Source organism: Melanerpes formicivorus, unplaced genomic scaffold (genome assembly GCF_026170545.1).
Source record: "Melanerpes formicivorus ecotype bairdi unplaced genomic scaffold, bMelFor1.0.p_v2 SCAF_142, whole genome shotgun sequence".
Lineage (NCBI taxonomy): Eukaryota > Metazoa > Chordata > Aves > Piciformes > Picidae > Melanerpes > Melanerpes formicivorus.
In genome coordinates this window covers 1023903-1035940 of record NW_027142494.1, presented here as the reverse complement: position 1 = coordinate 1035940, position 12038 = coordinate 1023903, and the positions used below count along the sequence as shown (strand labels likewise).

The following is a 12038-nucleotide window of genomic DNA, read 5'->3' as shown; positions in this document are numbered from 1 at the left end:
AGGCGAGATCTGGGAAAGAGAGCAATTAGGCCGGATGGAAGAATTCCACAGAGTTGTGAAAACAATGATGTAACCCCTGGGGGCATTTTGGGCTCCTCCTGCTTGTGGCAGGGTGCAGCATGGGCTGCCTGGGGTGGCACAGGTAGTTGGGGGAGGCTGTTTGGGGGGTTCAGGGCTTTATCCCCCCCCAGACTGCCAATGCCTGAATCTGCCTGTGCTGGGCCAGCAGCCAGGGGTGCTCCTGCCTCAGCCCTTGGGCTGGCAGCAAAATGCCTGCCTCTGGTGCTGGGCCTTCTGCAGAGCTGGGCAGAGAGGTAAAGGAGGTGTCAGAATCACCCCAAACCCACAGCCCCCCTGCCCAGAACACCCCTCCAAGCCCTCTGTGCTCTGCAATCTCTTGAGGCACAAAGATTCCCTGGGGGGTTGCAGAGTGATTCTCAGTTTCTCTGTAGGCCTCCTGAGCACAGAAAGGCTCAGGGCAGGAGGAGCTTTTGCTGTGTGGCTGCAGGCTGAGAGCTGTGCAGAGCTTTTATCAGCTGTGCTGGCAGGAAGCATGGTCAGAAGCAGACTGCTGTGCTGCAGCTGCTCTGCCTCTGGGGAAATGCTTGCTGGCAGGCAGCCAAATGAGGCTGACCTGTTGAGTGTCTGCCTGTGGCTGAGGAAGTGCATTGACTTGGACTGAAAGGTTTGGCTTGGCCTGGGGGCAGCCTGTTGTTGATGGTTTTGGTGGTGAGGAGTCCTGCAGCTTCCTTGGAGGAGCTTCAGCAGCAGCCAAAGCAATTCCCTTGCTGCTCTTTGCTGTGCAATGAGCTGGGAAGGGAAGGAAATGATTGCTGCAAGTGAGCAAAGAAATTGCAGTGCTCTGCAAGTCTCAGCAGTGCTGTGTCCAGCAGGGCCAGGGCAGGGATTGTCCTCCTGTCCTGGGCCCTGGGGAGGCCACACCCCTCAGATGCTGGGGTGAGTTTTGGGCCCCTGACTCGAAGAAGGACTTTGAGGGTCTGGAGCAGGTGCAGAGAAGGGCAAGAAAGGTGTGGAAGGGTCTGGACAGCAGGGCTGGTGAAGAGCAGGTGAGGGAGCTGTGGGTGTTTAGTGTGGAGAAGAGGAGGCTGAGGGGAGCCCTCCTTGGCTTCTGGAGCTCCTTGCAAGGAGGCTGCAGTGAGGTGGGGGTTGGGCTCTTGTGCCTAGTCTCGGGTGGTAGAAGGAGAGGAATTGGCCTGAAATTGTGGCAGGGGAGGCTTAGGTTGGAGAGGAGGAGGAATGAGTTTGGTGGCAGAGTGGTCAGGGCCTGGCAGAGGCTGCCCAGGGAGGCAGTGGAGTGGCCATGGCTGGAGGTGTTGCAGCAAGGTGTGGCCATGGGGCCTGGTTTGGTGTCCCTGGTGGTGTTGGGGCTGGCAGTTGGCCTCAGTGCTCAGAGAGGTCTTTTGCAGGCCAGGCAATTGTGTGGCTGTGTGAGGAAGCTGCCCCAGAGCAAATGCATCGTAGGTGCTGAAGGTGCTGGGAAGAATGGGAAATGGGAGAGAGTCCTGTGGAGAGGGGAAAGGTTTGGGTTTTGCCTCTGGGCTCCTAGTCTGCCCTTGGAAGTGCCTGGGATTCTTGCAAGCAGTGCTGTCAGCTGGAGACTTTTGGGGTCAGTTGGTGGTGTGCTGAGAGGGCCAAAGGGAGGAGAGGCTTGGCAAGAGAAGTGGTGAGCAGGAAGCTTGTTGGGTTGTGGGTGGCCAAGGGGTGTGGGTGTGGCTGAGAGGTGTGGAGTGCAGGAGAGCCTTCAAGGCCTTGTGGTGTTGCTGGAGTTGTGGGCTGAGGAAGTGGTGCTGCCAGGCAAGGGCTTGGAGGAGGTTGAAAGTCAAGTGGTGTGGATGGCTTGGTGTGGGGAAGTGTTTGGTTTCTTGTGGCCAAGTCAAGCTTTCCTTGTGCAGGAGGAGAGTGAGAGCCTGGGCTTTGCAATCCCTGGGGCCCTGGAGCCCTTCTGGAGTGGTTTTCTTCTGCAGAGCTTTGCAGCCCAGCTGCAGGTCTGCTGTTGCTGGAAGCTGTTGCTGGTTGTTTTGTGCAGCCTTGGGTGTTGGATCAGTGTCTTGGCTGAGTTTGGTCCTTTCTCTTGTGGCCAAGTTGAGGTCCCTTTGGTTTTGGCAGCTGAGCACAGGTTGAGGCTTTTGCTGCAATGGTTTTTGTGCTGGCAGCATTGTGTGCTGCCAGCTGGAGTGCTGTGTGCAGCTGTGGTGCCCCCAAGAGGGGCAGGAGGTTGAGCTGTTGGAGGGGGTGTTGTAATGGGTTAGGGCAGACCCCCTCCCCACCACGCGCAGAAATAATGACTCAAACAAACGGATTGCAAAGGTGATGGAAAGTTTAAATAGAACAGTGAGTGCGTGCAGGAAAAAAACTAAAAATACAGTGACGAGAGAGAGAGACCCAAAACAGACCCAGAGAAATCCCATCCCCACCTGGGGGTGCACCCAAACCCCCAGGGCTCCTCCTTCCCCCTCCCCCCACTGCTAGGCTAGTCTCAGCTGGCCAGATCTGAGACTGCCCATCCCCCCGTGGCCTTGGGCCTAACCAGGCCCATGGCCGGGAGATCTCCCCCCCCAATTACCAGGTGGCGAGGAGGAAGGAAAGAGGAAGTGCCAGACCCCGCCGCGAAACTTATAGTGGTGCAAGGGATCATGGTAGGAAATAACCTAATTTCCTGTGTCCACCCACTGGGCTGGACTTCTGGACACAGGAAACACCCCTGTAGCAGAGGGCACCCAGCCCAAACTACGACAGGAGCCACCCCTTTATTTCAAACCATGATGCCTGCACCCAAGCACATCATCAAATTAGAAAACTGATGACATGTCCGGCGAAGTCCGTGTCTTCATCTGGGCGTCCACTCAAACAGTCTCTCAGTCAGGCTCTAGTGTCTGTTCATTCCAGTTCTTCTTCCTTCATCCAATGGAACCTCCCGGCGATACAGAACTCATTCTCCTGCGGTGCAAGTTCTCCATGGATCCGTTGGGCATCCTGGTCACCTGGAACAGCCTCACGACTTCTCAGCCAAGCCTCTACTTTTTCACCTATGGTCACTCGGTGGCATATTCTCCACCCCTGGGGCAGGCCAGTCGAAACCATCCAACCCACGACTGCCTTTTTCAATCCATCCAGGGTGCCGCAACCAACCGCTTCCAACTGCGGTCCAACTACACGGATGCTTGTCCGAGGTACTCCGCCCCCCCACTAGGCGTACCCGTACCAAAGCAAGACAGCATCCGGCTGCACACCCCCCCTTGGAAAGGGAGGGGCTGCACCACAGCTCACTGAGAAGAAGGGAGGTGGAGCCAGGTGCTCGGCGCCATTTTCGGAACTCGTCCGAAAAAGTCGGGGAAGAGGCTAGGGCCGGGCCCGCCGCAGCCCGAGCGTACGGCCGGGTCCGCCGGCGCCGCTCGCCCCGCAGCAGGGCTCCGCCCACCTCTGCCGCCGTGGCACAGAATCAAAATCACCTCCACCCCTCGGACACTCAAACGGCTTCTCCAGCGAAAGCCATACGCGCGTTCTCAGAGCCCTTGAAAACGGCTTTCCAGCTGGAGTCCCCGTCGGCCCCCCGGGGCTTCGGGAGCTGGCTCGCCCACTCGCAGCGGCTGGCTCTATCCCCGCAGCGAGAACGGACCTGACTCTGATCTGCTCGCCGCTGCCCTCCCCCACTTCACTGCCCGCCGCGGAGGAGGGGCAGGTTCCACGTTCTCAAGCGGTACCCTGATGCCGATGGTCGAGAACCACCCCTGCCTGAAATAGCAGGAGAGGGTCCGCGCCACCGGCAGCGCACCAGTCATCCCCCCACAATCCACAAGAGCTTACACGGCCGCCCCGGCAACATCACTTGAGCCCCCAACTGCCAAACCCAAACCGACGCCCAGAACTGAATTTAAACTCTCCATCCTTTGCAATCGATCTGCAGAGTGGGCAGAACAGCCAGCCCCACGTTGGTGCGCCAAAATGTAATGGGTTGGGGCAGACCCCCTCCCCACCACGCGCAGAAATGATGACTCAAACAAACGGATTGCAAAGGTGATGGAAAGTTTAAATAGAACAGTGAGTGCGTGTAGGGAAAAAAACTAAAAATACAGTGATGAGAGAGAAAGAGACCCAAAAAACAGACCCAGAGAAATCCCATCCCCACCTGGGGGTGCACCCAAACCCCCAGGGCTCCTCTTTCCCCCCCCCACGCACTGCTAGGCTAGTCTCAGCTGGCCAGATCTGAGACTGCCCATCCCCCCGTGGCCTTGGGCCTAACCAGGCCCATGGCCGGGAGATCTCCCCCCCCAACTACCAGGTGGCGAGGAGGAAGGAAAGAGGAAGAGCCAGACCCTGCCGCGAAACTTATAGTGGTGCAAGGGATCATGGTAGGAAATAACCTAATTTCCTGTGTCCACCCACTGGGCTGGACTTCTGGACACAGGAAACACCCCTGTAGCAGAGGGCACCCAGCCCAAACTACGACAGGTGTGTTGGAGGTAATGGGGGTGGTGGGAGGGCTGTGGCATCTCCCCTGTGGGGGTTAGCTGTGAGAGTTGTGTCTGTGGAGGCTGGAGAGGAGAAGGCTGTGGGGAGAGGTTGGAGCAGCCTTGTGGGGGCTGCAGGAGAGCTGGGGAGGGACTTTTGTGAGGGGCTGGGAGGGATGGGCTGAGGGGGAGTGGATTGAAGGTTGAGGAGGGCAGATTTGGAGTGGAGCTTGGGAGGAAATAGTTTGGAGTGGGGGTGGTGAGAGCCTGGAGCAGGTTGGCCAGGGAGGTGCTGGCTGCCCCTTCCCTGGAGGTGCTGAGGGTGAGGTTGGATGAGGGCTTGAGCAGCCTGGTGTGGTGGAAGGTGAGTGTGGGCATGGCAGGGGGTTGGAGCTGTCTGATCTTTGGGGTCCATTCCAGCCCAAAGCATTCTCTGACTGCTTCAATTTGGACACTTAGCAGAAGTGCAATGAAGGGAACTTGAAATAAGCAAAGCTGTGAAACTGGCTCTGAGCCTGGGGGCTGGGTGTGGGCTTGGGAATTGGTTCTGACCTTAGTTGCTGGCTTGGGAGCTGAGTCTGCACTTTTGATCTAGGTTCTGGACCTTAGTGGCTGTCTCTTGAGCTTGGGTGCTGGCTCTTGAGCTTGGAATGTGGTTCTGATATTATTTGCTTAGTATTGTGGTTATTACTGTGGTTCTGACCTTATTTGGAGACTTGATGGCACTTGGTGCCATGGGTTAGTTGTTTGGGTGGGTTGGATTGGTTGATGGGTTGGACGTGATGATCTTGAAGGTCTCTTCCAACCTGGTTTGGTTTGGTTTGGTTTGCTGGCTTGTGAGCTTGGGGCCTGGGTGTGAGCTCTGGAGGTGGCTCTCAGCTTGGGAAGTGTTCTGACCTTAATTGCTGGTTCTTGAGCTCAGGGGCTGGCTCTGAGCTTGGGAAGTGGTTCTGATCTTAGCTGCTGGTTCTTGAGCTTGGGGCCTGGATGTAAACTTAGGAGCTGGCTCTGAGCCTGGGGTCTGGCTCTGCATTTCTGATCTGGATTCTTGGGCTTGGAAGCTGACTCTGACCTTAGTTGCTGGTTCTTGAGCTTGGGGGCTGGCTCTGAGCTTGACCCCTGCCTTGAATTTAAAATGATAGAGTTCAGCCAGTTGGAAGTTGAAGCTGAGCTGCTTTGCACTGCAGTGCTTCAGAGTTTGTGATGCTCCAAAGGCAGATCTCAAAGAGCTGCTGCAAGAGTTGAGCTGAAGTGGCACAGTGCCCTGCAGAGGCAAAAGCTTTTCCCTGCCAGTCAGCCATTGGAATCATCTCCCCAGGGCAGTGGTGGATTCCCCTGCAGGGCAGAGTTGGAAGGCTCAGCTTGGCAGGGGGCTGGGCCAGCTCCTTTCCAGTCCAGTGTCATCTGGCAAGGTTGGAGCAGCTGAGCCTTGGGGTCCCTTGCAGCCTGGCATTGTGTGGCAGCAGAGCTGTGCTGCTGGTTTTGAGGACACTTGGAAAGCTTCTGGAGCATTTGTGCAGAGTGTGCAAGACATCCCTGAGCCTAGCAACTCCCTCAGCTCTCTTCAGAATGAACTCTGCAGAGCTGGAAGAGCTTTCCAGGAATTTGGCAGAGGTTTGGAGGAGTTTGGAAGGGATTTTGGTTCTCCTCCTCCTTGTCCTCTTCCTTGTCCTCCTCTGCCTCATCTTTTTCCTGCTCTCCCTGGAGGCTGCACTTAGACTCCTAGAATCTTAGAGTGGTTTGGGTTGTCAGGGAGCTGCAAAGGTGCTGCAGTCGAAGCCCCTCTGCAGTCAGCAGGGACATCCTGCACTAGCTCAGGTTGCCCAGAGCCCTGTCCAACCTGACCTTGAACCTCTCCAGGGCTGGGACCTCAAGCCCCTCCCTGGGCAACCTGTTGCAGTGTTCCAGCAGCCTCCTGGTGCAGAACTTGTTCCTCACCTCCAATCTCAATCTGCTCTGCTCTAGTTTGCATAAGCCTGCAGGGATAGGACCAGAGGCAATGGCTTCAAAGAGTCCCTCTGCAGCCTTCTTGTAGTCCCCTTCAGGTACCAGAAGGTCACTCTTAGGTCTCCCTAGAGTCTTCTCTTCTCCTCTCCAGGCTGAATACCCCCAGCTCCCTCAGCCTGTCCTGGTAGCAGAGCTGCTCCAAGCCCCTGATCATTTTTGTGTCCCTCCTCTGGACCCTCTTCATCAGGTCCATGTCCTTCCTGTGTTGAGGGCTCCAGAGCTGGCTGCATTGCTGCAGGTGAAATCTCAGCAGAGCAGAGCCAAGTGCCAGGATGGCCTCTGTCCATCTGTGGCCCTGCTGCTTTTGGTGCAGCCCAGGCTGCCCTTGGCCTTGTGGGCTGCAGGCTCCCCCTGTCTGTTCCTGTCCAGCTTCTTGTCCAGCAGCACCCCCCAGTGCTTTTCTGCAGGGCTGCTTCCTATCCCCTCCTCCCCCAGGCTGGTCTGACTGTGAGGATTGTGCCAGGCCAGGGGCAGGACCCTGCCCTTGCTCTTGTTGAAGCTCAGGAGGTTGCCCTGGGCCCCCTCTGCAGCTTGTCCCCTTGAGCTCCTCCAACTTGTTCTGCAGGGTATTGCCTTAGGTTTCAGGAGGCAGAGAGGCTCTCTTTGAGCCTTGTGAAAGGAGTTGATGCCAAGCTGTGGCCAGAGAGTTGGATAGAATTGGGCAGTTTCCATGGCTGTGCTGTTCAGAGCTGCATCCTACAGTGCAGAGCATCCAATCCCCAACAATCCATAGTGCGCCTGGGCCACGGGAGCCAAGCAACCTCCCTAGGCCAAAGCTTCCTCCAGAGCTCCACCCAAGCTTCCTCCAAAGCTCCACCAAAGCAGGCCAGAACCCCAGGCCCCAAATGCCTTCCCCCTCCCCCATGCCTCTCTGCCCCTCCTGCCCCCATGCCCAAGAGATGCAATTACAGATTCTGGTAGGCAGCTCCCAGGTGAGCCAGGCCGCTGCAGGCTGCAGTTGGCAGAACTGCCAAGGCCTCAAAGCTCCTCTGCAGAGAGAGATCCCAGAAGATGTTCCTGGGAGCAGAGAGGAAGGGCAAAGGAGGTTGGAGAGCCTGTGCTGTTCCTTTGTAGAGAGTGGGTGCAGGCCTTGTGGGAACGAACTAAGCTAGATGACACTTTGTGGTGTCCCTCTGTACTCTGCTGTCTGTTCTGGAGGTCTCTACTCTCTGGTGTAAGACATCCGAGTGCCTTCCACCCATCACAGGGATTCTCTTCCATGCTCTCATCCAGGGGCTTCTGTTGGGCCCTGATGGATGTGTAGATCAGCCCTGGTGATGTTGTAGGACCCTGTGGACTCTGAGACGGCAGCAAGTGAGTGGAGATGGAGCACTAGATGGAGAGACGGAGGGTGAAGGCTGCAGGGGGTGGGAGGGCTTAGTTCAGCAGCTGTGTGGCTCTGCCTGGCTCCTACCTCCAATGGTGCTGGCAGCAGCTGACCCCAGAAGCTCAAAGCCCCAAACCCTGCCTGGCTCAGGACAGTCCCCTGACCCCTCCTGACATCCAGCACGGCCCAAGCAGGCACTCAGGGCTCCTAGCCACACAGCCCAGGCATAGCCCATGGTAGGAGTCACCTGAGGTTTCACTCCCTCTCTATCCCACTTGCTCTCATCAGTTGCTGCCTGAGGTGGCTGCAGGGTCCCTCCCCAGGCCTCATCTGTAACCCCCCCTTGGCTTGGTGCTGTTCTTTCAGCCCTCCAGCTGATCCCAGCCTTTAGTCTCAGGCCCCTTCCATTCTTGTGCTGCTGCTTCCAGCCCAGTTCCTTAGATGCTTCCTCAGCCACAGCATTTCCCACTCCACCCTTCCAGCTGCAGTGGCAGTGGAGGTGGGGGACACAGGGCCATGGGATAGCCAAGGCAGTAGGGACATGGATGAGCTGGGAATTAGGGAAAGGCCTGAGAATGCTCAGGCAGGAATTAGGCCTTGTCCCCCCAAAAAGGGGAGAGGATCCAGGGCCCAGGTGGCAAATGAGTGTGCAGGAAATGGCAGAATCTGGCAGCATTTGAGGAGGTGAAAGGAGTGAATTGTGCTTCAGCTCTGCCTGTGTCAGCTGGGAGATGAACAGCAGCCCATGGGCACTGTGCCCTCCCATCCAACCTCATTTTCTCTTGGGGGTGTGGAGTGGCAGCTCCAGGAGAACTGCAAAGAGCAAGCTGAGAGAAATGGTCAGGGAGAGAAGGAAGCCAAACCCTTTCCTGTGAGTCCCTTTTGGCTGCAGGTGTGTGAAGGGTGCTGGAGGTGTGAGGTTTGGGCAGGAGTCAGAGACTCCTCTAGCATCCCAGTGAGGGCTGAAGAGGTTTAACAAGAAGCTGCCCAAGTCCCTTCCCCCTTTGCTGCATCTGCAGAGATCATTAACCTCCCTTTGTCTGTGTCCTGAGGACTGCTGTGAACTACTCTTGGGGAGTGGGCAGCAGAGAGGTGTGTGCAGGGCAGAGGTGAGCACAGGGTGGGTGTGGTGGGGCCAGGGCCAGGGAGGAGAGCTGGGTCCAGAGCAAAATCTGCTGGCAAATGCAGCTGCAGGCAGCAGAGGCCTGGGCAGGCTGTGGGAGACAGCTTTAGGCAAGGCCTGGGAGAGGCTGTGTGAAGGCAGCTGTGTTGTGGTGCTGGCCTGCAGCTGTGTGCTGGGGGCTGTGTGCTGGGCAAGGAGCTGAGTCTGTACTTGTTGAGGCCTCCTATCTTGAGCAGCCCTGGCTGTGTGCTGTGCCTGTGCTGCTGGGTTTGGTAGCTGCCCCCAGCAAGGCTGAGCTGTGCTGCCTGGTCCTGGGCAGTTCTGAGCCATCCCTTGCAGGTCAGTGCTCTCCTCTGAGCCCTCTGCTTCTCTCTTGCAGGGACTGAGTCCTTCTCCCACCATCATCCCTGCCCCTGTGTGCTGGGGAACAGCGGAGTTTGCAGATCTGTCCCTTGGAGCAGCCCAGCAGGTAAGGAACCCAGAGTGGGGCAACAGGAGGACCCCAGGCCCCAGAGCATCTCTCAGTCTTCTCCAGCTCCTCCTGCCCCCCAGGGTCTCTAAGGGACATCAGCTGTGATGAGAGCCTGGGAACTCTCCAGGCTGCTGGGGGTCAGTTTTGTGCAGGAGGTGATTTTTGGGGTTGGGATGTGGAGGGTGGTGGGAGAAGGTTGGAGGTGGTTTGGTCTTCCCTTGTTCAGTGCTGCTGCCTCCATTGTGTGAGCCAGGGGAGATCAAAGGACAGGGCCTGGGCCAGGAACTACCCTTCCAATGCCACCATGCTTGAGGAGAGCGGGACAAGGCCACTTGTAAGCCCCAGGGTACCTCTGGCCACTGATCACAGGAACCTGGGGTCTCAGCACAGGTATTAGTGTTCTGTGCCCACACCACTGCAAAAAAGTTATGTTTGAGGTTCCCTCTGCATTCTTCCCTCCAGCTGGGAGTTGGGAGGTGTTGGGAGTCTGGGACTGTGATGACCCAGGCAGGATCGCAGTGTTTGAGGTCCTGGGCTCAGGTGTTTCCATCTTCCCTATTGCAGAGCTGTGACCCCTTCCTGGCACAACATGGCCTCACAGGACCCAGACAAGAGCTGGGAGGAGAAGCAGCACCCAGAGATCAATTTGGAGCTGCCAACATGCAGCCCCAAGGGAGAGGAGGATGAGGAGGTAGGGATCAAGAGGGAGGATGCTGCTGCTGACAAGAATGATGACTATGAGGAGAATGAGTATGAAGAGGAAGATAAGGATGAGGATGAAGGTGACCAGGATGAGAAGGAATGTATGGAGGAGGATGAAGCCAGAGCAGGTCCCTCAGTGCCACACAAGCAGCTGAATCAGTGCCCTGACTGTGGGCAGAGCTTCCCACATGGCTCAGAGCCACTGAAGCACCACTGCCCACACCCTGGCCCCTGGCCCTTTGTCTGTGGGAACTGTGGCAAGAGGTTCAAACGGAGCTGTGATCTCACCCGGCACTGCCTCACCCACACTAGAGGAAAGGCTTTCACCTGTGCTGACTGTGGCTACAGCTTTACACGGCACTGTCATCTCACACGGCACTGCCTCACCCACACTGGGGAAAAGGCCTTCTCCTGACACATCTGTGGCAAGAGCTTCACTCACATGTCCACCCTCAGGCAGCACCAGAGTGTGCACAGCACTGGAAAGTCTTTCACCTGCAGGGACTGCACCAAAACCTTCAAAACCAGCCGCAGTCTCACCATCCACCGCCGCATCCACACTGGAGAAAAGTTGTTCCCCTGTGCTGAGTGCGGCAAGAGCTTCACCACCAGCTCTGTGTATCTCCAGCACCGACTCATCCACAGTGGGGACAAACCCTACAGCTGTGCCGACTGCGGCAAGAGCTTTGCCTGCAGCTCTAACCTCACTGAGCACCTCCGTACCCACACTGGTGAGAGGCCGTACAGCTGTGCCCACTGCGGCAAGAGTTTTGCCTGGAGGTCTAACCTCACTCAGCACCTTCGCACCCACACCGGTGAGAGGGCGTACAGCTGTGCTGAGTGTGGCAAGACTTTCACTCACAAGTCTTCCCTCACCAAGCACCGCAGTGTGCACAGTACTGAGAAGTCCTTCACCTGCAGAGACTGCGGCAAAAGTTTCAAAAGCTGCTCCACCCTCACCATCCACCGCCGTATCCACACCGGAGAGAATCTGTTTCCCTGTGCTGAGTGTGGCAAGAACTTCACCAACAGCACGAAATTCATCCAGCACCAACTCATCCACAGTGGTGACAGACCGTACAGCTGTGCCGACTGCGGCAAGAGATTTAGATTCCTTTCACATCTCACCCAGCACCATCCTGTACACATTAGTGAGAAGCCTTTCACCTGTGCCGACTGTGGCAAGGGATTCACTCGGAAGGGACAACTCACCCAGCACCATCTTGTGCACACAGGCGAGAAGCCTTTCACCTGTGCCGACTGTGGCAAGAGATTCACTCGGAAGGGACAACTCACCCAGCACCGTCTTCTGCACACAGGCGAGAAGTCTTTCACCTGTGCTGACTGCGGAAAGGGATTCACCCAGAAGAGATACCTGAACTGGCACCTTCGTGTACACACTGGACAGAAGTAGTTCACCTGTGCTGACTGCGAGAAGAGCTTCACGCAAAGGGATACCTCACTAATCGCTGCTGCAGCCACACCAGTGAGCAGGCCACAGTGCAGAGGAGGTGCAAATAGATCTACCCTGGGTCGATTGGCATAATTCTAACCTGCCTGAGAGCCTTTCCAGCAGATTGAACCAGAATCTCTTCCTTTCCCTCTGCATTTTTCAGAGGCTGGGGGATCTGGCAGAAATACATGCCTCCTGCCCTTCTGAACACCAATTAGTGCTGATGAGAACAATTGCAGTGCTGAGTCAGCACAACTGTAGCAGACATTAGAGCTGGGCTGAACTTTGCCAGGGTTTTTCTGGTTCTTCCACCAATTTCTGTCTCCCTGGGATAAAAATCCCTCTGTCCGTTGCCCAGTTGTGTTGATACAAAGCCAAAGTTACCCAAATCCTGTCTGTTTGCTTTTCTTTCAGACATTCCTGCCCACAATGCCCAAATGTTAAGGGCATTTGTTCCCTAGGAATGGGTCTGGAGCTGTGTGCCC

At 56.6% G+C, this 12038-nt stretch overlaps 1 protein-coding gene across 1 annotated transcript; it reads left to right on the top strand.

Moving 5' to 3' along the window:
* Nucleotides 1-10542: 10542 nt before the first annotated feature.
* On the top strand, nt 10543-11809 carry LOC137456914 (zinc finger protein 345-like). The gene has a single exon (XM_068168603.1). The coding sequence runs from the start codon at nt 10543-10545 to the stop codon at nt 11512-11514; it is 972 nt and encodes a 323-aa protein (XP_068024704.1). The 3' UTR covers nt 11515-11809.
* Nucleotides 11810-12038: the final 229 nt, after the last annotated feature.